This window comes from Oreochromis niloticus, linkage group LG16 (assembly GCF_001858045.2).
Source record: "Oreochromis niloticus isolate F11D_XX linkage group LG16, O_niloticus_UMD_NMBU, whole genome shotgun sequence".
NCBI classification, from domain to species: domain Eukaryota; kingdom Metazoa; phylum Chordata; class Actinopteri; order Cichliformes; family Cichlidae; genus Oreochromis; species Oreochromis niloticus.
Genome location: NC_031987.2, coordinates 26,533,402 through 26,559,072, shown reverse-complemented (window position 1 = coordinate 26,559,072; position 25,671 = coordinate 26,533,402). Strand labels below are relative to the sequence as shown.

The 25,671-nt window shown below is 41.7% G+C and overlaps 1 protein-coding gene across 1 annotated transcript in view; it reads right to left on the bottom strand.

Moving 5' to 3' along the window:
- Positions 1-25,671, bottom strand: part of pdia5 (protein disulfide isomerase family A, member 5) — a 70,741-nt gene that overhangs the window by 12,142 nt on the left and 32,928 nt on the right. The window contains exons 9-15 of the mRNA XM_005475388.4: positions 22,758-22,849; positions 17,683-17,754; positions 15,521-15,657; positions 6,494-6,564; positions 5,639-5,802; positions 5,064-5,194; positions 1,459-1,529 (exon numbers count right to left, since the gene is read on the bottom strand). Coding sequence (XP_005475445.1) covers positions 1,459-1,529; positions 5,064-5,194; positions 5,639-5,802; positions 6,494-6,564; positions 15,521-15,657; positions 17,683-17,754; positions 22,758-22,849 — 738 coding nt within the window. The remainder of the gene's footprint in view (positions 1-1,458; positions 1,530-5,063; positions 5,195-5,638; positions 5,803-6,493; positions 6,565-15,520; positions 15,658-17,682; positions 17,755-22,757; positions 22,850-25,671) is intronic.

Genomic DNA, 25,671 nt, shown 5'->3' with positions numbered 1-25,671 from the left:
GTAAAAAGCCTTCTATAGGTGGAAGCCAATTACCAGTTATTCCTGTGTGAGACATGAAAACAATTACTAGGAACGGGGCGAGAGGACTTTTAAAGATGTGAATTCTCAAGTTAACGACAATCAAAAGACTTTCTGATAACTTTGCATAAAATATGCAAATGCATTTACTCTGCAAATGCTCGTTCTTTTGTTTTTATATCCAACACCTTTCAAGCTGTCAGAAAAGACAAAAAAAGCATCCGTGAAGAGTACAGAGGATAAATGAATGTGAATCATCATGATGTCTGAACATTTAAAACATATTCAGATCTTTAAAGTGCAACTTATGTGGTCCATTTTGGAAAATGTCACATATTTACCCCCCGATAATACTTAACATGCACTCACCAGACACTTTATTAGGCACACCGTTCTAGAGCCAGCTGGGATTAGGCTTCAGTATCATGTTCAAGTTACTGATTTCCGATGATTTGAGATTTCAGAAAATGCATGCACTGTGCACATAAACGGATGGATATGATCAGCAACAACACTCAGGTAGGCTGTGCCATTTGAACAAAGCTCAGCTGGTACTATGTGGCCAAAGGTTTGCAAGGAAAATATCCCATCTGCAGATATCCCATCTGCTTCAAGGTTCAACCAGCTTATCTGACACCAACAACCATGTCACATTCAGAGTCACCTAAATAACCATCTTTCTCCTCTCTGACGCTTGTTTTACAGTTGGCTGATTAAATATTTGCATTAACGAGCAGTTGAGCAGGTGTACCTAATGAAGTGGCTGGTGAGTGCATATATTGTGTGTATGTCCAGGGAGCGCTTAACGCAAACACAATGAAAGAAAGAAAGAAAGAAATCATTTCTAACCTAAAGATGGAAAATACGAGGTTGTTTTTGAACAGCTGCGCAGGTTAACAACAAACAAGATCTTAATAATTTCACAGTGATAAGCTTTGAGGGTGAGTGTAACTGAATAGAACCTGGAAGAAATTAGATCTAGTAATGACTACAGCCTGCCACGAAAGACTGTAATAAAGCAGACACACTGGATTACGGCCTGTCATGACCACGGTGGAAATACGTTATTTCATTTTTAATATTTTGTTTCTGCAACATCAGGTCCCTTGTTGGTCTAAATCTGCGTCTTTTATTCCATTACTTTTAAAATAACCATGTTATTTGTTGTGAAAGACAAGATACAGCAAAGCAACAAGATAAAAAAGCAGCTAGAACTTGTTTTATTTGTTTCTGGTTTTTTTTTTAACTCTAGCCTGAACACTGCACGTAAAGGTTTCGGATCAATATTTATTCAAATCAATACCGATCTTCTAACTGTGAGCCGATTACAGAAAACCGTGATGTTTACTGTAAGCACAGCTCCAGTTAGAGGCATCTTTGCACCGCCATCAGAGCCAGTAATCACATATCTAAGTGAGAATGTGAAAAAGCAACACGAACCTTGCGATCCTCTTTGAAGAGCTCTGCTGCGGTGGTGAAGTGGGGGACAGCGTTTTTACAGTGTGGACACCCTGGAAAAGAACAAGCAGATGGGCTGTTACCACAACTATATCTATTATCATCATACATTTGCACCACAAAACTGAGCTTCATGCCCTAAACGGAGGATTACACCGAAACACGACAGAGAACACATACACGTATTTACTGGCGCTTACTAACAAGGTCACTTTTATATTATGAGAGACTGTAGATCTATTTATTGGCATCATAAACGCTACCTCCCCGACTCTGTACTCCAACAGCACTCCATATACAGTATGTCAATACCTACAGAGCACATTTATAGACAGCTCTTTTATTTTCTGTAGGTGGAGGCAGGATGATTAACTGTCCACAGCGCTGACCAGGAGGAGGAAGCCTTTCCAACTCTAGCTGCAGTGCATTAATAAAAGAGTGATGACTTTTTGTACTGCACTCTCAACCTGGGAGACTGTTTGCTGTTCTGACAACTTTTCTTCTCAGTTTCTGCTGAAATGTGAATTTTTCTTAGACCTGCTCATTCACTTTAATCTTTTGTTGATAATGTCAAGTATGCAGTCCTCCTCCTGTTAATTAAAAACAAGCCGTTGCCCCTTTTGGAAATAAGAAAAGGCAAGGATACCCCTTGTGGTGACAAATAAATTGCCCATGAAGAAGAAAGCAGCTTGGCAGTGGGTGACTGGCTAGACACTTTCATGTGCCGAGTTAGGGTTAAAACACCAGCTAATTAAACCCTGACAGAGAGTCATTAATGAACAATATGCTTAAAAGAATTTGTTACTTTTTGAAGGTCTACATAAGACTATGTGGCAGTTGTCCAATCGACTCTCCAGAGCAAATTCTGATTGTACGTTTGGGACATAAGTTGTTGGCCAACTGCTGATACAGTCCCTACACCCGGCTGAATGATCAGGATATGTTACGGACAAGCTGGTTAACTAAACATTTGAGTCATCTAACTCAATAAATGGATTTTCAATCACTGAAAAATGATGGAGAACATGCTTGAACATGCTCTCCCCCAAGGCCACGAATCTTTTGCTGCAACAGTTTTCTGGTTTCAGGCTTTTCATTACAAATATTTGCGAATGGCTGCAGGGGATGTTTCTCCAATTTGGTCACAAAACTAGTGACGCCAGAGAAGGATTTTAGGTAACAAGGCCCGATGGTGTTCCATTACTTTTCGAAGGTGCTGGACAGGGATAAGATGCTCCTTTAGACAAAAGCAGCAAAGGCCTTTTTTTCCCCCATGGATGTCACTTGTGTTCAGGTCACAGACTGTATTTCAAAGATGGACGTAGGCGCCATGAGGAAAGCCCTTCTATTAAGGCGTGTAATTTACAAAATAAACATTTCTCTTAATAAATACAATTTCAAAGTAATGACTTAAATTTGAACTTTAAACTCATCCCAAAACTATTTGAACTCATCAAGATTCTACAGACTTCTCTATAACTCAGCCTTCTTTTGTACCCATGCTTACGATTAGAAAAAATATACAGTACAATAATGTGCAAAAGTCTTGAGCTATCATTTTGTTTTTGTCTTTTGCTTTCAATGAACCAAACTCGCTGCTTTTTCAGTCCAGTCAAGTTCCACTTTCACAATGGCTTCACTTTTCAGAGCGAGAAGCCAAGTCCATCCTTTATATACAGTTTGATTATTGTCATAATGCAGAAGGAAATCTATTTGGCAAACTGACATCACAAGTTGGAAGGAGAAAATAAAATATCACTATAAGCTGCACTATTAAGATTTCTTTCACAGGCTGCAAGTGGACATATCTGACTACGTATGTCCACAGGCATCATAGACACACACACACACGCACGCACACATAACTCTCCCTCCAATTCGATTATATGTCAACTGTGCAAGTACACATTTGCCAACCCTTTCAGAGCCGTCTCCCTAAGAGAGCATTCAGCACCGCTCACAACCCATTTCCTGCTGAATTACCCTTTTAGCTGCAGCATTAAATGGCCTTTAAACCTGTAAATGTCCTGTCGCAATTCTGAAACTGGTGTATCAAAAACACAATCGTTGTCCACGTCTTTCCCTCACAGAAGGAAACAGGCTGATCAGGCAGCTCCCCGGTGCAACCTAGAGACTGCCTTAAATTAGCAGTTAAATTGAAGAAAGGAACGGGGTTTTGCTCTGCATGGCAAGTACAGGAATTTTTCAGCCTTTATATTTTACGCACTGTACCTATGGGTCATCTAAAAATAGGTAAAAAAAACGACAATGATAATGATTCCTGCAGTTCTCATTTCTTGACTGTACCTGCACAGTTTTTACTCATCTTTCTCATAATTACCATCACAGACAGAGTGAATCTGAGTGAAATCGAAAGGGTTGATGAATGCAAAGTAACCGCCCTGTGGATGCGCTGTAACAGCCTTGATTTGAATATCTTCCCTTAGTTCGATGAATCGTGGAAAGTACGGAAGAAGCAAACATTAAACGCACCAAAGTGTTATGTCTCAAACTGGCCGATTAACGGTATACAGCAGGCCAACAAATGGGTATTCAGTGAATCAGAAAATGCTTTAATTTAACACAGAACGCATGCGAAAGGAGACAAAGATGATGTTCCAGCATTTAATTTTAGTTTAGGGTTCAATTATGCAGATTTGAGGCTAAAGGATAATAGCCCAAGCCTCTGCTAAAATTATATTGATTGTTCTGTCTGAAGCGTTTCCAGCCTTGATGTTTTAGAAAGCAGCTGTATCTCATCAAATGCTCCATTAGCACAAGCTCCTTCACTAATAAGACACCAGCGAGCAAGGTGCAGATGGGGCGGACGAGTTGGGAGGGCGGCAGGTTGACGCGGCCTGATGTACATCTGGAGCATCTCTTTGTAGAGGGAAGCACCAAAGGGCCCAGAAGAGGAAGCAGCCTGACTGCTGTGCCCTGTCGCACGCTTTGAAGCCCTCATCAGAAACAAAGGGCAGAAAAAGGGCCAAAAAAACCTAACAGGGACAGAGCTGCATGTGTGAGTCTATGTGTGTATTGATAATTAGCCTCCCTAATCTGTATTCCTCCTGTGTTTTGTATGAGGACACATATGAAGCGTGTCAAAAACAGAGATTTCTGCCTTTCCAGTCCCAGTTTTTTTGGAGGACACTTCTAATCTGTTGTTCGTCTGTTTCTCAGGGCTGAAAATATAAAAAGGTGGAAAAGTGATCTGTTCAATTTTTTTTTACTATTCTAAGTAATGTGACTCAGTCTCCCTGTGGCTTAGGTGGGGCTTTTTTATATACTGCCCAATGACGAGGTTTGGCAAGAAGCTCGGAGTTACGTATGCACGCTGGTTGAAGCCCCGGCTACGATCGCACCGAGTTCAAGAGGACGGAGCTGCGATCGCATGTGGCTGCGACAGCTTCACAGACGTTTGATATTTTGATCACAACAGCCCGAGCAGATGAAATACAACAGCTCGCGAAAGCTGCCAGTTACAGATGAGGCTTTCAGGAGCCGTTCCAGATGTTTGTGTAAGAGCTTGCTTCTGATTTTGTTCGCAGATGCTGAAAGGAGTTGATTTTAATATTAAAGACACTTACAGGGAGCGTAGAACATGACCAGAGCGTGCTTTTTCTTCTTCAGAGCCTCTCGGAAATCCTCCGACCCAAGATGGCTGACGCTGGAGGGTTTCTCCTCCCAGGACTGCTCCGGTGGAGGAGGCGCCTGTGGACTGCAGGGGATGAAATAAAGTGAAAATATTACATGCACTCCAGGGAAGGGGAAATTGCCTCACATTTACTGTAGTAAAGGTCGCATAAATACAGTTTCTACCAAGATTTTTTGTCTTTATTTTGTGGGCCAAGGAATAAATGAATAAAAGCTTACTATGTAACTACCGGTGATATAATGGAACTCACACTGAGTCACACTTTATGTCAGCCCGATATAAAATTATGTCTGCTGACCTGTGATTGCAGACTATGACTTTATGGAGCCTGCAGATGCCACAGCTGGACTGATGTCATTGCAAGTCCATTACTTTTTGACCCTTTCCAAAGATTATTCTCTCACAGTGGGAGGAAGTCTTGAAAAGCCGGTGCTACGGCCAATCAGTGCTCCACTTAACTGCTCAACTTTTGAAGCAATCAAGCTGTCGGTTAAGCGCGAGACTCACTTGTGCATGAACTCGATGATCTTGTCTTTGTTTCGCAGCTGTGGCAGCGTGTACTTCTCTTCACCTTTCTCGAAGTACTTAACCGTTGGGAAACCAGAGATCTTGAAGCGATCCGACACAGCCTTATGCACCGTGGCATCCATTGCTGCCAAAACACCCGGACTCTGCAGACGTTACAAAAGCAGACAGGACACTGGTAAAATAAGATCTATAGACTAATCTCTTCAATTAGACCATAAACGGTCAGTCAGTCTAGCCTATCTGATGACACCGGCTACTTTGGGAAAAAGAATACGCCATTTGTGTATAAAAAAAGCACTGCATTAGCAACATCAGTAACATTAGCAGAAAAACAAGGGGGGAAAAATAATGATACGCTGGGTCTAAAGAGCTCAGGGTGACAGTGGCTCCCGTCCATTCGTATTAGATAATGTGCAGGCTTTTCCCATTGACCTCCAGTGCTGGGCAGAAAGCCACAAGGACAAGGTCCAAGCGCCGGGCCGGGGGGACGTTCACGGGTGAGATAATTGCTACAGTCACCAGGCTACAGTTTTATAGGCCCTGCCCCTGGCTGGGGAGTGTTAGATTACCACTGAGGACAGAATGGGGGGAGAGGAGAGGTGAGTAACACGCCCCACTAATCAGAAACACATCAAAAGCTGGGCTGTTGGACAGGCTGACCAGCGTGTCAAGCTGCAACGGCCAAAAGCCTTAAAGCCAAAAAAGAGGGATTATTACGATCTGCTAATGACGCATGATGCTGTGTGCTCAGTAGAGTGTGAGATATGAAGCACACAGGCCTGTAGATATGCATGCTGTAAACATGCGAAAACAAAGAAAGGTCGAGAGACTTACATCTGCACCCTTGTTGAGTATTTCGGCAGCTTCATCGTACTCTGGCTTCATTTTCTTGCAGTGGCCACACCCTAAAGAATTCAAAAATGCACATTAGAGGCTGACTGATGGAAGGATTAGACAGCGAATAAAGAAAAGGAAAAATCCACAAGATAACAACATCTGCTGGTGTTTCAGTTCAACCTAGCCCTGAATACGTTTTAAATAATCCCTCAGAAGAGGCTATTTAGGAACGCGCGTTCATTAAAATCAAGATAAGGCACAGAGAACAACATTACAGGACAACCTAAGCGTGCTGTTTAAACATAACTTAAATCAGAACAAAAGGATTTGAAAATAATGTTAAAAATATTAATTAGTTAAAACTGTTTTAACTTGATTGGCTACTGAAAAAAAGGCAACCTTGAGAGGCTGAGTACTTCAGAGGTAAAGATGGGGCCAGTTCACCACTTTAAGAGCAGTGTTTCACAAAGTGTGCGGATTTCATCGCCTACATTACCAAAATAAATAAGTAAATAAAAGATTGAAAGAATTTGGAAAGCTTAATAAGTATTGACTGAGACCTTTGGGCCCTCAGGCAGTGCACAATTAAACTGATATGATAAAATCGCCACATGGGCTCAGGAACATTTCTGGAAGGAAAGAGTACTACATACCAGCATCTGTGTCACTCCATTTAAAGACACAAACCGTCATCCATGATAGTACTGTATCTGAGATGCAGTACAGAAAAAGTGCCACGCAACAAAATTTAAAAAGAGAAAACGAAAGATATCCTGTAGCGATGACGGCTTAACGTTTTGTTTTCAAAACTAAAACAGCTGGTCTCCACACAGACCAAACTTTCTCATTCTTACAGTGTTGCTAAAACAGCAGGTGATGCAACACAGTGGTAAACACACCCCTTTACCTTTATGCCAATCATTATTGATGAATCTACGGCCAGCTAATAAAACCCAGCTGCTTCAACCAGTCAACTAAAACAGTCAAATGAGTGAGACAAGAACAAGAAATCATCTTTTAAATCTAATCAAAGCATACGCTTACATTTCTCAAGAAACACCTTCAACGCTAGAAGATTGGCTCTGAGCGCGTAATGCTCTGCAGAGATTGCAGAGCATTACGCGCTCAGAGCTGTCTGGGCGAATCAAGCAGCCAACCCGTGTAATTCTCTGGTGTCTTGCTGCTTCACCCTGGTTTGCCAGAGGGTGCACGGCTAGCATGCTGAGGGTGAAACTGTAAGCGAGGCAGCAAGAGTATATCGTGTTTGCAAGGAGAGTTAAGTCATATTTGATTGCTTACTACATGTTCCACTCTCAGGGATCTGTGCACAAGGTATAGTATGAGTGTGTTTGTCCCTGAGTAAGAAAACTGTGGTTACATCCACATTGGTGAGTTTTTATTGGGTGTTTTAAAAACGAAAACAAATTAAGCCAAGACAAATATTTTAGCACAGACATAAATAATCTGTCTCTACTAAAACAACTTTAAACACACATCACGTTAGAAGCAGGCTGGACTCCTCCTGCCTTCAGAGCTGGCGTAATTGTTCATGGCACAGAGTCAATAAAGTGCAAGAAACTTTCCTCAGAGATTTTGCTCCATGTTGACATGACAGCATCACGCTGCTGCTGCAGATTTGTCAGCTGCACATCCATGATGCAAATCTCCAGTTCCAACACATGCCAAAGGTGCTCGTTTAGATAAAGATCTGGTGACTGTGGAGGCTGACCGTTATGTTCAAGAAACAAGTTTGAGATGATTTGGGATTTGGTGCGTTGTCGTGGTGGAAGCAGGAAAGGGATGGACATGGTCAATAAAGAGACTCCGACTGTGGTGTGACAAGAACGCTCAGTTGGTACTATGAGAATAAATTTTGCCAAGAAAATAAACCTCACACCCTTACACTGCAACAAGCAGCCTAAACTATTGTTACAAGGCAGAATGGATCCATGCATTCATGTCGTTTGGTCATGTTGCAGCAGAAACCAGGACTCATCAAACCAGGCAATTGTTTGTTTTCGTTTTGGTGAGCCTGTGTAAACTGCAACTACAGTTTCCTGTTGACAGGAGTGGCCCTCGGTCTGGTCTTCTGCTGCTGCAGCCCATCTGCTTCAAGCTTCATAACAACCTCTCTGGCACCAACAGCCTCATTTACAATCACTTAACCTCTTAAGCCCCAACGCCCCCAGATACGGGGGCAAAAGGCAGGACATTGGTTAGGCGTTTGGGCTTCAGAGGTTGAATCACCCTTTTCATCTATTCTGATGCTCAGTTTGAACTTCAGCAGGTCATTTCGACATGTCTAAACACACTGAGATGCTGCCATGTAATTGGCTGACAGGCAGTTGAGCAGGTGCACCAAATGAAATGGCTGTATACAGAGAGGAAGAACACAAATGCGTCATTCCTGCTCGGAATTTGGAACAAGTGGTGCATAAGGGCAATGGTCAGGAGTGTTACATCTTTCCCTGGACTGACGATTAGGTGGGAGAAAATATGGCAAAATCTATTACAAAAGGAAGCAGTGGCAATGGAAAAAAAAAAGATTACCCACATGAGAAAAACAGAACCACAAAGCTATGTGAGCTTAGTTATAATGTTTTGGCAATATGTTGTGGCTGATGAGACCAAATCTGGCAACGATTGTGAGGGAATACCTTCCAAAAACGTCCTGGACTAAAACACTGTAGCATGGCTGATATGTTAAATGCAATAAAAGTTACAAGTTTTAAAACAAAAACGTCATTAGAGCCAATCTGTTATCAGGCTTCTGGACACTTTTTAGTAGATCATCAACCGCTCGTTATAAATCACAATAAATCTCAGTTTTACCAAAAACCCTTTTTTCATCGAGAAGCAGGAGACACAATTTGCAGTGTATAACTTGCTGTAAATAAACTGTTTTTGATGTAAGCGGTATGTTTAATGTTGCATGAGCAGTGAGTGACTAGCAAACATTTTACTTTTAGATTTAAAAACAATTTCAAAAAAACCCCCAACCAACTTTTAAATATATATAACACAGTAATTGTCTCGCCCAGTGTACAAGACGCTTTGTCTTAAGATCTTATGAATATGCTGTTTGATCAGGGATGAGCGCTTGTGTGAATGTGCTCACAGTGCTGTTGTGCACAGATGCATGAAACAAACTTGGTGCTTTTCCAAACCTGTTAAATTGCCCTTGTCATAACAGTTCAGGAATTTCTTTCTTCAATATACAATGCAGCACTGGCGCAGGCTATAAATCAAGTGTGATATGCCTCGTGGGATAGAAAAGCTGCTTCTCTTTCAACTGAGTGACTGTAGTGTGTGATCATGCAGATTGTTTTGAGGCTTACCAGAGAACCAGAGTGACTACAAGGACTTTGTCTGACCCTTCAAAGCGATGAGTAAGAGACAAAAGCAAACGTCCGTCCTGTGCTCTGCGTCATCCCTGCTCGGCATTCGGAACAAGTGGTGCATAAGGGCCACGGTCGGTGTGTGTGTGTGTGTAGGGGAGGGCGGGAGCTTACAGGAAAACACAGAAATATTGCTGATTCAGAGTGTATGTGGGGGTGAAGAGATCAGAGTCAAAAGAATGAACACCCTGGCTCCACATCACTGCAGCTATTATAAAAAAACCCCCAAAACAAACTGAATCTCACCGAAAAAGAGAGAAAGGTGAAAAGGTGTTTGCGTCACAGGAAATGTTACATGTGTTAGGGCAACTCTTGTTGTAAGGTCAACTCGTCTGTACCCACTGCAGGGGTAAGGTGGACCTGCGGCTGCTTCCGAGCCGCCCGTCAAGCCAGCCAAAGCCCAATCGTCTGGCACCCAACATTATCACGCCATTTACAGCTGTATCAGCTGGAACAACAATCTGTACAAACAACAATAAGCAATGTTTGTTTTTGGTCCGGGGACATAATCAGGCCGGCTTTGGGAAACAGAGGGTCCGTTTGGAGGTTTCGCCCCAGTATGGAGCGGCACGCAAAGAACCCCTGCTGTGCGCCGCACAGAGGACGGTGAGAACGGCCGCGCCGAGAGGTGGACAGGAATGCAAGCTGGTGGTGGTGGTTGGGAGGCCATTAATCTCACTCTGACAGCAGGGCCATTAAGAAACTGCACTGAAGCACCAATGCTGTGTGTGTGTGTGTGTGTGTGTGTGTGTGTGTGTGTGAGTGAGTGAGACAGAGTGCGAGATGTAGTGTAATTGTGTGTAATAAACGTTTTGTCACGGTGTGAAATATGCATTTGATGTGTCACGGGTATGTGCGCGTGTGCGAGCTGAAAATGTTTGATGCCACTTGTTTCAGCTGACTGCCCTTGATTGGAGTGTGTGGGTGACTGGCTGCTGTCCACAGGGTGAGTCAAGTGCAGCACAAGCATCTGTGAAGCTGTGACACCACATCTGGAGAGGGAGGATTAGTCTGCTTTCAGCGCTGTTCTGCACACTCAGGGTACAAAAAAAAGAAAAGAAAAGTGTTTTCTTACTTAAACAACTCCACAAACTAAAGACAATAAAATAATTCCTGAATCTATGTTGCGTAATCCATGGTGTCTGACGCTTTAGTAAATATCAATAAAAGCAAAAATATGAGAGTTTATTGCAGCTTTAAGCCTGAATAGGCAATTCAATATAAATGCAAAAACCCAGGTTAGACTGGGCTCTTCAGCTTTCTTCCTTAGCAAAAGAAAGAAACCGGAATTTTCAACTGTTTTTCTCTGACAATCAAATAAAACCTGCTTGAAAAGTCATTAATTCAAGTCAGACATGTATAATCAAAGAGGTTCCAGGACTCTGCCCACTAAAATAACAATAATAAAAACAATAAAACAAATAAAAAACGGCATCATCTCTTGTTTCTCTGGACCACTTCAAGCCCAGCTACTATTTTGAGACTGGTCCATGGATTCTGACCAGGTTCTAAGTTTTGACCACTTGCATGTCTGCAGATGATTCAGTTCTATTGGCTTCAACAGGTGGTGGCGTCGAGTTCACTCTGGTGCATTAGCGCCTCTAATTCTGAGGCGATGATCACGAGCTTTGGGTAGTGACCAAAAGACTAAGATTGTGGATACAAGTAGTGGAAACTGTTTTTTCTGAAGGGCGTCTGGCTTTTTTCTTGGAGATGGGATGAATAGTTCAGTCATTTCGAGGGACCATTTCAGCTGGCTCCTTTCGATGTGGAGGAGTAGCGGGTCCATTCTTAAATGGACCCGCTACTCCTCCACATCGAAAGGAGCCAGCTGAAATGGTTCGGGGATCTGACTAGGATGGCTTCTGGGCATCACCTGGGCGAGATGCTCCAAGCCAGCAAAGGCCTGGGATGACCCAAGAGACACTGGAAAGATGAAATCTCTCTGCTGGCAGAGGGAAATCTGGGCTTCTCTGCTTGGACTACTACCTCCATGACCCAGTCCCAGACAAATGGGAGAAAACTGATGGATAGATGGAGAAAGGCGAAATCAACTTTTATTTATATATATTTAAATATATATTTATATGAGGGCTTTGTCTCTGGCTACAGGCCAAAGACACAACAACAGAGCCTGCAGGGTCCATATGCACCTTGTTTTTTCCTAATTTTCTTAATTATGCTCTGTGAATTCTTCACAGAGCGCCATATTTTCCTGTAACCTCAAGGGTTTAGGGAAAGGGGAACGTGAACTGCGGTGCATACCAGAATACAGCACACTGAAAACACTTTTTCACTTATCACCCGTTTTGCTCTCCAAATCTACCTTCCTTGAAACTTGTTCTACAGTGGAATTCAAGCTGGAAAGTTGCTGTTATGAAACACTGGAGTTATCCAGGTCCTTGTGTAGGTAGACAGAAAGGAATGATCTAAACAGAACAGCCACACAGGAAGTCTCAGGACTGCAGGACTGCTTCCATTTTAATGTTTGGAGTCCTGGAATACCTGTATTATCATACCTCATACATACCTTGTGCTGACACTTATGCTTTGCATTAACCCTTATCTAAATTACACAATTGAGAAAACTACATTAGCATCTTTAATGGCAACTCATTCTGAACTGATCCCCGTTTTCTATAGTTTTGACAGTTTACACTCTTCTGGGAAAACTACAAACTACTACAAACGCATGGAGTGTGTCTGTGGAAATGTACACATTTAAAAGCATTAAAGAGATCAAAGCCAGGATGAAAGCAATCAAGCAGTTTAGTTATAAACTCCAACTCGAACCCAGACTTGCACAGTAAGTGTTCATATTTAAGGTGAATAAGTATAAAAACTATCTGGGTATCCAGTGCAGCTACAGTGCAATGCAAACGCTTTTTGTCTATACTCATGTGAATCAATAGTTCTTTAGTGAAACTGGTAGAGTTAATTTAAATACAGGGTTTAGTATTGCAAAATATTGCTGAGTTTTAGCAGGGAATGATGAGACGGTGGATGTAGCGGGTCCACCCGCAGTGTTAGTATCACGGATATGTTTTTAATCACAGCTGGGGTTCCTGTTTGCCCTTTGGACTGAGTGCAGTGCTCCCAGCAACCAGGCGGTATGAAGCTCTGCAGCAAGTATCAAATTTGAAAGCAAGAATCCTTGTTATAGTTAAAGCTAAGGTTATAGGATCCTATTTATACTGATTAGTTTATTTTAATAGAGGCGAGTCTAAAATGAGCACAGAGGGAGGGCAGCAGCTACAGAGAAGAAAGAGTACAGGGGTAAACAGCAGGAGGTGGTGATGTGATCCAAAGCATACAGGTAGCTAAAAAAAACAGAAAGGTCAAAAACAGTCAAATCAAATTGAATAAATTTCCATTATTTAAAAAAAAAAATGTGTGTGATACATTTACCAACATACAAAAGCTATTTTTGGCCTCCCCCTCACACGCAGGAGGGCTTCGCAAAAGCAAAGCAATCTGGGATCTAAGCTACTGAACAAAAAACTGGCATGTTTACAAAGTTCTGTGTAACAACAGAAGTATGTTGCGTGAATAAAGATGACAAGCAGGCTTATGTCAGCCACATGGAAACAATGAAGCGTTGGTTTGCGAAGATGAGCTTGTGTGCGAGCGTTCTGGGCAAAGAGCGAAACTTACTGCAGCCGCTTTGTCTTTGAGTTTGTTTTCCATTTTTCAATCGGCCTTCGGTTACTTTATCCAGCTGATTGTTAATACTGAGCATGACAGTCAAACAGTGATGTTACTTATGTGACTAAACAACAGTTCGACCCAAGAGGACGTGTGAGAGCACAATGTTATCCAGTGCAGGAAGGAATGAGGAGCTCCTCTGACAGGCTGCTGAAATCATTCCCTCCATGTATTAATATATACAAGTACCACATGTGCTGTATTATCTGACTTGATTGCATTAATGATTCCTTCATTATGACCATCATGGGCTTTGTAAGTGATTTTGAACCTAAACTTCATCTTTTCATGGGACCACATTCAATAACAGCCTCAACAACGACCCTTCCTACAAATGTTACTAGTTTCCACTGAGATGGGGATTTGGGAAGATTTTACTGGTTCTTCTACTCTGACTGGTATCATTTTTATCAGTTCAGTACTTTAACAAACCCCCATAAAGGGCAACCATAAAGAAAGCAGCTAACAGCTAGCAGGAACCGGGCGACCGAAGACCAGAGAAAGTCAATGACCTTCAGTGACTTTAAGCGACTATGAGTGCAGAGTTAGCTTGGACTGAGTTTTATTTAGTCTTTAGTGTAAAATGTCATTTAGTTTTAGTTTGAATTATTTCCGTTTTAATCAACCAAGTATACGGTGGCCCTGAGAGGCCAAACAGACTGCAGCTTAAGAAAACACCAGCAATAAGAAAAACGCTGCAAAAGCACACGAAACACAACAGAAATAGGAAAATAGAAAACAGAAACAGAAAAAACAAAAACACTTCCCTTGTGCTTTTGGAAATCTGTTTTCTCCTATTTCCGTTTTTCCTATTTCTGTTTTCTTTTTTCCTGTTTCCGTTTTTCTTATTTCCATTGTGTTTCGTGTGCTTTTGCAGCGATTTTCTTATTGCTGGTGTTTTCTTAAGTTGCAGTCCGTTTAGCCTCTCAGGGCCACCGTATAAGTATGATACGATTATAGTAGACTAAACTATAAAGTGTTAAAATCCACACGCTTTACAAAACTTATTATTATTCTTAATGTCAAACGGGAATGTGTCCATACGTATGCTCTTTCTCCCAAGTGTTGATATTTTGTTACATTTTCATGAGAAACAGTGAGAATGGGAGTTAGCTGTTTGTCAGGGCAGATTAAATCTGCGCGTCTGACCTTACTGCACAGGAAGATTACTTTCGATTAGATTACTTCTCCTTAGATTACTTATTGTGGTTATTTTTAATCATTAACCTACGCTTGTAAAATCAGTAAACAAGGTGTGGGCTGCTCTAGGCTTTTTAGCATACACATCCTACAGTAACTATAGCAACGAGAGAGGAAATGCAAGCTAGCCCTCTGACAACTGTGCCTTTGTGTCCGTTGGACTTTTTGCTAGATGTTTTGACACACTGCTCATGTTTCCCCTTTACAAGCAAAAAACTTTTCTGGCAAAGCACATCGTCAGAATTGAATCTAGTGGAGTGTAACCGCAGTGCTTAACGGTTAATTCCCTCTGCCACTCTGTCTATACCCAGGGTGCATCTCTGCAGCAAGTGAGAGACAGCTGCCCCCGACCCTAACACACCAACTCGGCGGATCTATCTTCACGACAGCTAAAAGTGTGAAATGTAGGAATATACAACTTCCGACGGGCTTTGGGCCAAAAATAAATAGTTTTGCCATCATAATTAACTGATGGTCCAGTATTGATCAAACACTGAGGGAAAGAAAGCACCAAAAAGAAAGAAAATGTTTCACTGAGTGCGAGTGCTGAAGTAACTTTTAAGAACTCTCAAGTGTTAACACGAGTGATTACATCACCCTTAACCAGTTTAAAAGAACTCTGGACCTTGCTTAAATTTAAGACGGCTTTTAGTAAGTGGGAAATGTTTTAAGTGTAGCAGTTTGATAAATATAGACCGTGCTCTTTTGCTTTTTTACTCACAAGGGGCGTAAAACATGACCAGGGCAGCAGGATGTTCCTCCAGGAAGCTGTCAAAGGACTCATCGGACAGGTGGAAGACCGCGGAGTCTGTCTCTGACCAGGGGACTTCAGGGGTCTTCGGCTGGGGGGGCTGAGGACTAAAACAGGAAAGAGGGGGGAGACAACAAGGGCAACAGAGGTGAGACTGAAAAGCAGAGACAGTCCAGCTTATGTGTAATCTGCGTAAAGAAAAATTAAATATAATCAGACACAGCTGTAGCCCACACTCCACCCAGTATGTCACAAAAGCACACACACATCTGGACAAAAGCAGCCCCACCTTTGTGGTGGAGCACACTGCTCCAGTTCCAAGAACGAGTGGATGTGGATACAGCATAAACACTCACTTAAAAAGACACTGTTAAACACGGCCCTCCTCTGCAGCATTTCCTCATCGTTACACGCTCTGGCCTGAGCCAGTGCGCTGAAGCCAGTGAGGCTGATATATTTAAAAACACCAGAACAGTGAAAACCGAGTGCTAAAAACAAGCCTAGAGCAACGTCAACTATCTAATACACAGCTGTGATATATAAAAAGCTCCGGATCAAGGTTTATCAGGAAGTGATAACACTTAAGATTTATCAGACGACATCTTTTGCTGCTCAGATATAATCAACAGGGATACCAACTCTTACCTCTCCTTCTGTGTCCAATTTTTTAGCCTTGACACTTTAGAGGAACAAATTCAGACTGCGCACCAAGCTGAGGTCAAGAGACTAACGTGGAGTGTACAAAAGGAAGGGGGTTCACTAATTCAACAGAGTGGCTTCAGTACAGCTTCTAACTGCAACTGGTCTTGCTGGCAACCCCCCCCAGAATACTTGTATTCATTACGGCGGGTGTAGGAATCCCGTCAGTGCAAACAGCAAAGGGCATTTTTCAGTCCAGTGAGAAAAGAGCGCAGAAAGCTACTCAGGTGGGTATTAAAAAAATCTGAGACAGCTGAATCTGAACAAAATGACAACATTAAGATTTAGGATTTGAAGTTTGGGTGATAAATGAGAAAAGAAAAATAAATCAGCGGCTAAAAGTGTTACAGGAAGAGGACAATGGACTATTCTGGAAAAATCTCTGAGCACTGTTTACTTCAAAAACCTCCTTTTTTTTTTCGTTTTGCAGCATCTCAGATGAAGAAAAAGAAAAAAATATATATGACACGAAAAACTGCAAATGTAACGGTGCTTGCAGGAGAGGCTTTTTCCACTTTCTTTTTTCTTTTTTTAAACCATATGGAACATATTCCTGTGAAAATCAGCTACGCTGGTGAGGGCAGACAGACTCTCTCTCCTGGAGCCTGCTTCTGCTCAAGTTAAAAAGAGATTTTCCTCCCCACTGTCACCAAGTGCTTACGCACTCGGCTTCCCTAAAATACTGTAAACTCTTACTTTTATTATGTGAAGCACCTGGAGACAAGCTACTATATGCTGTGGTGGTTGTGTGCAGCACATTTAAGGACATGATTAGTTTGAAATTAATTAAATTTAGTGGAGAACAATCAGTCATTTTGTGCATATTAAGGTAACAGAAACTTTTTACTAAAATATAAGCTGTAATTAGACTTTTTAGCCAGCTGGCCCACTGCTTTTAAATCAGTCTCCGAGACCCTAAATAAACAAGTTAGTCAAAGTCTAGGAGTGGGGATGCTGAGTTCTGCCTGTGGGCTAATAAGAGCCCAGAGGCACGGAGTACATCCCTGCCCGTCTCGCTCCGTTTCCTGTGATAGCTGTGAAAGCCTTGCTCTGTGCCCTCTGGCTGCAGGCCTGTGGACAGTTGCGACTTTCCTGCCAGTAAGAGACGGAGGGGTTACGGGCAGAGTGTGAGCCAAGGTGAGAAAGAAAAATGAGACAGGAACAGAGCAGGTGTAGATTGATGACACTGTGGCAAGGTGAGTCAGGGTGAGCAGAGAGAAGAGCGTTTGTGAGAAAGAGCACAGCAAAAGGAAAAGGTGATGCCTGACATTTAAGGTGTGTGTTTGTGGTGGGGGGGTACTTGTTAGGTAGACTCTAGTTCAGAAGCTTCATCGCGTCTTTTTTATTAGTTAAAACTGCTCAGGACGTCTTCAAGCCTCTGCTTGGTCCTACTTAAAATCATCAGTGGATGAAATGACAGTGACCATACTTACTTCTTCAACCAGTCTGCAATGTCCTTGGCTGTGGCGCCGTAGTTCTCGTAGTGGTGAAGGAACTTCCCCTTCCTAAGAGACAAAAGGAGCATGAAAACCAGATCGTCTCTGAAAGCAAGTTTCAGCAACGGGCAGAATGACGACTTGGCAATGCGAGTTTGAAAACCACTGCCAAAGACGTCTGTCATTTGATGCTTTTTGTAAACATAACAACTTGCATTACAGCAACATTACTGCATTTAATTTAAAAAACACACCCCACCCAAAACATGTCTTCTAAAAATCATCACCAGCAGTTCTTAAAGCTCTGTTCAACACTAATGGTCAGTGTGTTCAGTATGCTTTGCTTTTGGACTCATGAGATGGAGAAAAAACCTTATTTTAAGGCAAAGTCTGCAAATCTTTTAAGCAGTTTATATCAGATTTAGTGATTCTATGCATGCAGTATTGCTTTGATAATAATGCCTCAATATGTGCTGTTTTCAGTTATTTGGAAAGAAACTGAAAATATAAAACTTGCAAAGGTTTTTCTTTTTAAAAAAAACAAACAAATACTGAACTTTTGGATCTTTTTGGATGTTTTTCAAGCTATAACTGAGTCAAAATGCAAACCAAGACTTATTTTCTGGGATGCATCTTTTGATCAGCAGTTCTTGTTAGATGAGGCTGAAACAACATCTCAGTCAGGACTTAAAAAGTAGTGTCACAGTAATCCAGGTCATGTGCGACAGGATCTTAAAAAAACAGTTATGATAGCACCGAGTGTCTCTGACAAAGAGCTGGGCCGGGCCTTTCACAACCAGTTCAAAGCCAGAAGGAAATGTTTTAGAGAGCTGCGTCTCTGACAAAAATTTTAACAAGATTGAAATTTCTTTTCTCTGTCTTGAAGTTCAGCTTAAAAAGTGCACATAAGGAATGCGAGTGACCCGACGTAATGCATTTGAAATGAGCTCGAGGCCTCTCTTCAGCCCCACAGTCTGAAAGAGAGATTCAAAACCTAAGCAGATTTTCTTCATAGCAATGAGTTTATCTACTGCATTCACCGTGACTAAACGAAGGCTGGGAAGCGGACATGGTGGCTCAGCCCAATGTCGAAGGATCAATGTGGGTAGTTACTGGCTCTGGGCAGGGTGATTTTGAAAACACAGAAGGTGGTGACGACTGCAGTTACAGCTCCCCAAATACAGAGCGGACACTATTAAAAGGTGATACATGATTACGCTCTGTGGATTTGGAGCTTAAAACTCGCATCTTAAGTAACCCGACTTCTGCGGCACAGAGTGGCTGCTTGGAATTCAATCAGCGAGATTTATGACCGACTCTATATTCACTTGCTTTATCTCTGCTGCTGTAAAGTACACCGAAACCTTGTAGTAAAAAAAAAAAAAAAAAAAAAAAAAAAAAAATCCAGAGGAAATTTTAAATAAATGTCATTTAGCCAACAGTCTCTAGCATTTCCGTAAAAGGACGCGGCAAGGACAAAGGAGCCGAAAGACTTCCAGGTTTTTGTTTGAATATTCGACAGGAACTTGAGGTGTGCTGTACTGCTGGGGGAGTAAGCTTTCTTAATCTGTGTAACTGAAAACCTAAAAGACCTTGAAAACTTGGTCTTGCAAACGGGTGCAATGGCGAGATAACTCCGACGGTGCTGATGCTGATTTACCCCGCAGTGATTAGCTGCTGTTTATCAGTGAGGGGCTCATTACTGAAGCCAATGGGCTCGGATGGTCGTTAGCTAGCCGTGTGCTGACACTAATGCACTCGCAGCTAACGGACTGGCTTCGGCTCAGCTACACACAAGTGTGCTGGTCATGCACGTGCACCTGCATACACACAGTACACACAGGAGATAGAAAGAAGTGCACACAAACAGGAAGAAGCCAAAAGCCCACACACACACAGACAGACAGACAGACAGACAGACAGACACACACACACACACACACACACACACACACACACACTCTAACCACAGAGGCACTTAATCAGTCCCAGTCTAATTAAAAGGCCAGACTGGAATGAGAGAGTGTTTAATGTGGAAATAGGGATGATAAAGCCAGTGCGAGAGACATAAAGAAGCAGAGCACGGTGGCACCCCAGTAGCCTCATATTTAGGGCGTGCCCCACAAAACAGCAGTGCCTACGTGCTTGACCCCCAGGTGACCTTTGCTGCATGACATAATTTCTCTCATTTTCCTTCCAGGTGTCTATTTCTGGATTTGCATTGCAAGAAAAAAGATGCAAACATATTAAAAAAAAAAACCCCAAACAAGCAGAGAACAGAGTGGGAGCACTTAGTTAACAACACTGTAAATATGTGGACAGTGCAGAGAGGCTCCAGCTGGGTGGGGTGGGGGGGTGGGGGTGTCTGCATTAACAAACACTATCAGTCACACTCTCTATTCCTGCTGCGTATGTGGCCGCAAGCTGTGATTTTGTGTGTCTATTCATATTTGGACACTAGCGCTGAGCAGTAATCTGAAGTTATCAGATTGCCAGCAGCATACATTTCTCCAACACCTAAAAGAGAGTGCTAAATCAATGTCACATGTGGCCTTAAGGTGTTGTTAAAGATAACAAAAAAACTCTGCTACAGCATATTAAAAGCATTTACTTAGTCGACCATTTTAATAATTGAAAACGCTGCCTTTATTAGGACCAGAGGCGGTCTTCGCGTAGACAATGGCTCTGTGTGAAACAATGCAACGGCTCGCTTCACATCAGAGGGCTGTGTTTGTGAAGACAGGGAGGCTGAAATAATGAAGGGCTGTCCAGTTTAAGAGCTAAATTTTACTCACTTACTGTTACAGTGCAGTGCTTTGTTACAGGACAAGCCGGTGAATTAGGCAATCAGGGTTTGTGCTTAAACTTCAGCCTCATAATATTTTATTTGGCCCTTGAGCAGCGCCTAAAGTCCAAATGACCCTTGAACGTCATAGATTTTCTCTACTACATACGCAAACGACTTTCTGGATCATAGGCCTTCCAATGACAGGTAACTACAATCTCACATTAACTAAATAAGCCCTGTCGAAATTGTCCGAAGAAACCTTAAGTTACTCATTTCACCTTTTTATTAAGACAAAGCTGGCAACGCAACATTTCTCTGTTATGCTTGAAAACTAGCTTTAAGTAGACCCCTTATGCTAATTTTCTGGCTCCACGTTTTTATTCTCAGACTCTACAAAAGAAGTTTTTCCATGATTCACAAACCAAAACCATCTTATCATGAGCCTGCACTCTGAACAACACATTGTGATTCATCTCCATTTAAGATGGTTTTCTCCTGATTGGATGCCCCTTACGGAAGAGGATTACGGCCACCGAAAAAAAAAGTGGGCACATCTTTTTTTCTTTCTTTTCCATAATCCTGAGATTAAAGTCAGAATTCTGACTTTAATCTGAGAATTCTGAGAAAAAATAATTCGGAGGAAAAAGTCAGAATTCTGAGATTAAAGTCAGAATTCTGAGAAGAAAGTCGGAATTCTGAGATTAAAGTCAGAATTCTGAGATTAAAGTAAGAATTCTAAAGAAATGTCAGAATTCTGACTTTTTTTCTCAGAATTCTGAGAAAAAAATAATTTGGAGGAAAAAGTCAGAATTCTGACTTTAATCTCAGAATTCAGAGAAAAAAGTCAGAATTCTGAGATTAAAGTCAGAATTCTGAGAAAAAAGTCAGAATTCTGAGATTAAAGTCAAAATTCTGAGATTAAAGTCAGAATTGTAAAGAAATGTCAGAATTCTGAGAAAAAAAAGTCAGAATTCTGAGATTAAAGTCAAAATTCTGAGATTAAAGTCAGAATTGTAAAGAAATGTCAGAATTCTGAGAAAAAAAAGTCTGAATTCTGAGATTAAAGTCAAAATTCTGAGATTAAAGTCAGAATTGTAAAGAAATGTCAGAATTCTGACTTTTTTTCCCTCTCAGAATTCTGAGAAAAAATAATTCAGAGGAAAAAGTCAGAATTCTAAAAAAATGTCAGAATTCTGACTTTTTTTCTCAGAATTCTGAGAAAAAAATAATTCGGAGGAAAATGTCGGAATTCTGAGAAAAAAGTCAGAATTCTGACTTTAATCTCTTCCGTAGCCCCTCGCAAAAAACACAACAAAACAAACAAACAAAAAAAAAAAATAGGTGGAGCTTCTCCCTATCTGTGTCTGAGATGATCATATTAAACATATTCTTGGTGTTTAATATGATTATCCACCTTTGTATCAGTATATATTGTCACAGTGCCCACGCATGGCCACTGGGATGTGAAGGGTGGTGGACCTAAAGGGGCTATGGATATAAGAAATTGCCCTGAGGGAAGTAACAGTGCAGATCCTGGAATGAGTGACTGACTGATGGAGGTTGTTCAAACGCCACAGTGCAACACAGAGCAACGTTTTTGGAAGACACGGTTACTTTTGTTATGTATTGTCAACATGATGAAGAACCGCAACTCAAGATCAATGGGCTCCATGAGCTGGCCCAAACCTCTGAAGTGAAGGCTGTGAGAGTGGAAGCTGGGCCTCCATGAGTTCATAGTTAGAGCCATTTATCTAGTGAGACCGAAGCCCAAACTTCTTTGCATCCCTGGTGGCCAATATCTCTCTACCCTACGTCAGACGTCAGATGAATGATTTAGTGCATATTTGCAGAGTGGTTCAGTGACCGTGGCAATAAATATATGTTCAAGCAGGAGTTCGCTTTAAATGACAAGAATTTTTTTACTTTTTTGATCAAGCAAATAATTATCACTTCAGTTTTACTTCACTGCTAACCATACACCAACACCCACGTGTTCTCCTTATTCCCTGACAGTAGCAACCACCTCCTGTGAGTGTACATTTTCAAAGATAAGGCCAGAGGATCCCAAGTTCGTCAGAAACTTTCTCCTTTGCACCTGCACGAAAGAACTGCAAACCTTAAGGGGCCACCTTTGCAAGCTGCGAGTCTGCTGCCGTCATGTCTGCTTGCTGTTTAAATGGGCAGAGACTGCACTTTCTATTTGAAGTGGCCCTACTCTGATGTTTTGAGCTTTGGAAGTCAGGGACTAAGCCTAAAGAGAAACGGATGAGAGGACTCGACTCACTCAAAGTAGCAGAAGGTTGGGTAGCCTTTGACGCTGTACTCCTGCTTGAGGCCGTCGAACTCAGCTGGGTGCACATTCATTCCTGCTAGGACCTTAAGAAAAATTATATGAAAGGGAAAATGAGACATGGGCCATCAAAGATGTGAAGAAAAATGACGGCAGAGAGAGAAAAGAAATAGCAAGAACATCAAACATCGAGACAGGTCAGTCGTCATCGGCGGGCTCCAAACTGAACAAAGATGGATTACTCCAAGTTCGAACTGTGAAACAACACAGGTGCAATGACTGTTAATTAGCAGGCTGCAATCAAACACCCACCGCTATAAACTTCTTGCTGACTTTTTAATTGAAAAGACAGAATATGATTTGTCTGAGCTATATTAAAAAGAGATCACAATTTATTTTAGACACCAACATAAAGAAAATATGTGTAGGATCCCGCTCGGTGTACTTGATAAATGTGCACATTTATCAAGTACACTGTAGAACTGTTAAGTATGGTATGTCTAGCATAGCAGAAAATTACTTTAACTGTTAGAAGTATAATACTGTGTGAAAGTCTTGAGCCACCATTCATTTATTTTTGTTTTTCTTCCAAACAGCCAGGCTTTCTCCAGGGTTTCTACAGATCATCTAAAGGTTTTCTTAAGACATTGGATGCTTTTTTACTCATTTTCAGTCCAATTCTTATACCGGACTATTTTTAGAGGAATGTTGTTTTTCCTTTGTTAAGCGCCTTTGCACAGACCTACGTATCACTTCAGCATTAAACAAGCAACGGGGAGATAAGGCTGAAAGTCAGTGGCAACAGGCCTGATGGAGTGATGAATCCAAAGTAGAAGTTGGGTTCAAATCATTGTCAGTCAGTAGAGAGGCTCAACAGTGAGTGTCTACAGCCATCTGTGGAACACAGTTGAGGCTTGTCATGGTTTGAAGCTCCATTTCAGCCAGAAATAAAAACCATGAACTTGATGAAGTTCCTTCAGATCTAGAAAGCACCTGATTGGCAACTGTGTCATTTTTCAGCACAACCTCGGTGCAGTGATCCGGTCATCATGTTGTTATTTTAAAAACATATTTAAGTTGTTATTTACTGTCTTTATAATCATTCTCATTAACTTCCTCTCTCACATATGTAATTTATTCTTAGTGCTGATTGGCTGCCGAAGGCTCGCCAGATGAATAAAAACCCAAAGAAGGTGGAGGATGGCGGTTTGCAACTGTTGTCTTGACCTCCATCAGCACCGGCTTCATCATTCTGATGCTTTTACAGCTTCGTTTATTATTAGGCACAAGTTGACCCATTTGTGGTTTTGTTTTTATTCATCTAGTTTACCAGAACTAACCTAAATCAGACAGCTCACTGTGTGGGTGGTTCATGGTCGTCCCTCTCTTCTGTTTGCTTTAGCCAAGGATCCGACCTCTTTTTGTTTCTCTTTCTCCTTTGTTATATTTTCTATTACTAAAAGCTAGTTGAATGGCAGCATGGTTTTGGCATCCCTTGAGCCATGAATTTAAGGACTGTAACACTGCCAATTATCCCAAACACACTGCCAATGAAGTAAAAGCACACACAGTGGAACACTGTCAATCATGGATTGGCCTCCCCAGAGGCTGGACCTCAACATTAGTGAAGCAGTGTGGGATCATTTTGACAGAGAACACACATCCTAACAAAATACACAGAAATGAGAGCTGGCTCAAGACTTCTGCACAGCATTCCATCTTAACATGTAATATGGTTTGGGGATAAAATAGAAAACAGCATTATGTAACACGCGAGAATATTTTGTTTTCCAAAATGACCTCTAATTATATGCTGAGTAAAAATTAGCTCCAGATACAGTTGGCAACACTGACACGGTTGAGAGTCACCAGTCCAATCTCTAACTCCACTGCTTATAAGTAAAAAGTAAAAATGTCTGAAAATATTTCTTCAGTACAGAAGGTTATTTGATATAAATCAAACAGCTGGAGCATCCCAGGTTCCCTCTGTAATAAATATTGTACCAAACACAGCTCATGGCAAAAAACAGCGAGAGGAATGTGTATGAGTCATGACAAACTCTATGCCTTATTCCCTTTTAAAGGACGGTGCTCTGACAAAATCATGTTATGTGTCACAACCGGTACTGAGAGAGAACACAGAAGAAACTTAAAAAACTGAAACAATACAATCAAAACACATCCCCACATGAATCTGTGTTTTTTCAGCTATTTCACCCTGACAAGACGCAGCACTTCAGACGTCGCCTTTGTGCCTTCCTGTGCCACGACACGGAGGCGAGAAATGTGCGATACCACTTGGCTGACCACCAATTCAGCATTCACGTATAAACAGAAGTACTGGTCTCATGCAACAACAGGGGCACTCCCTCATCCTATCTCAGCCTCGCACACACATGCACACACCCAAACAGTGTACCAGTTCCCAGCTAAGAGGCTTAAACCTTCGCTACTCGAATGCATGCTTGATGATGAAACAAACATGCAGTTAATTATCTTTCCATGTGATCCTTGAAGGACAAGTGTTTATGAGATAATATTTTTCTCCTGGAAACGACATGAGTACTGTTAAAAATAATAATTAAAAAAAAGACTAAAGAAACTTTCCCACCAGTGATGAAAACTAGAGGAAAAAGTAGTCAGGACCACAACAGGTTAAAATAACACTTTATACTAGTGGGGTCAGCGTTAATCTCGTTAAAATGACGTTAACGCCATAACCGAATTAACGCGGCAAATCTCCATTAGCGAGTTAACACGGATCGCCCTGTGCTTGGGGCTGCATGGTGCTAACTCATTAACGAGCTAACCGCGCTAATGCCGCGCAGCGTTAACGCGCGTTAACGTCATTTTAACAAGATTAACGCTGACAGCACTACTCTAAACATGTAAATTATATACATATAAG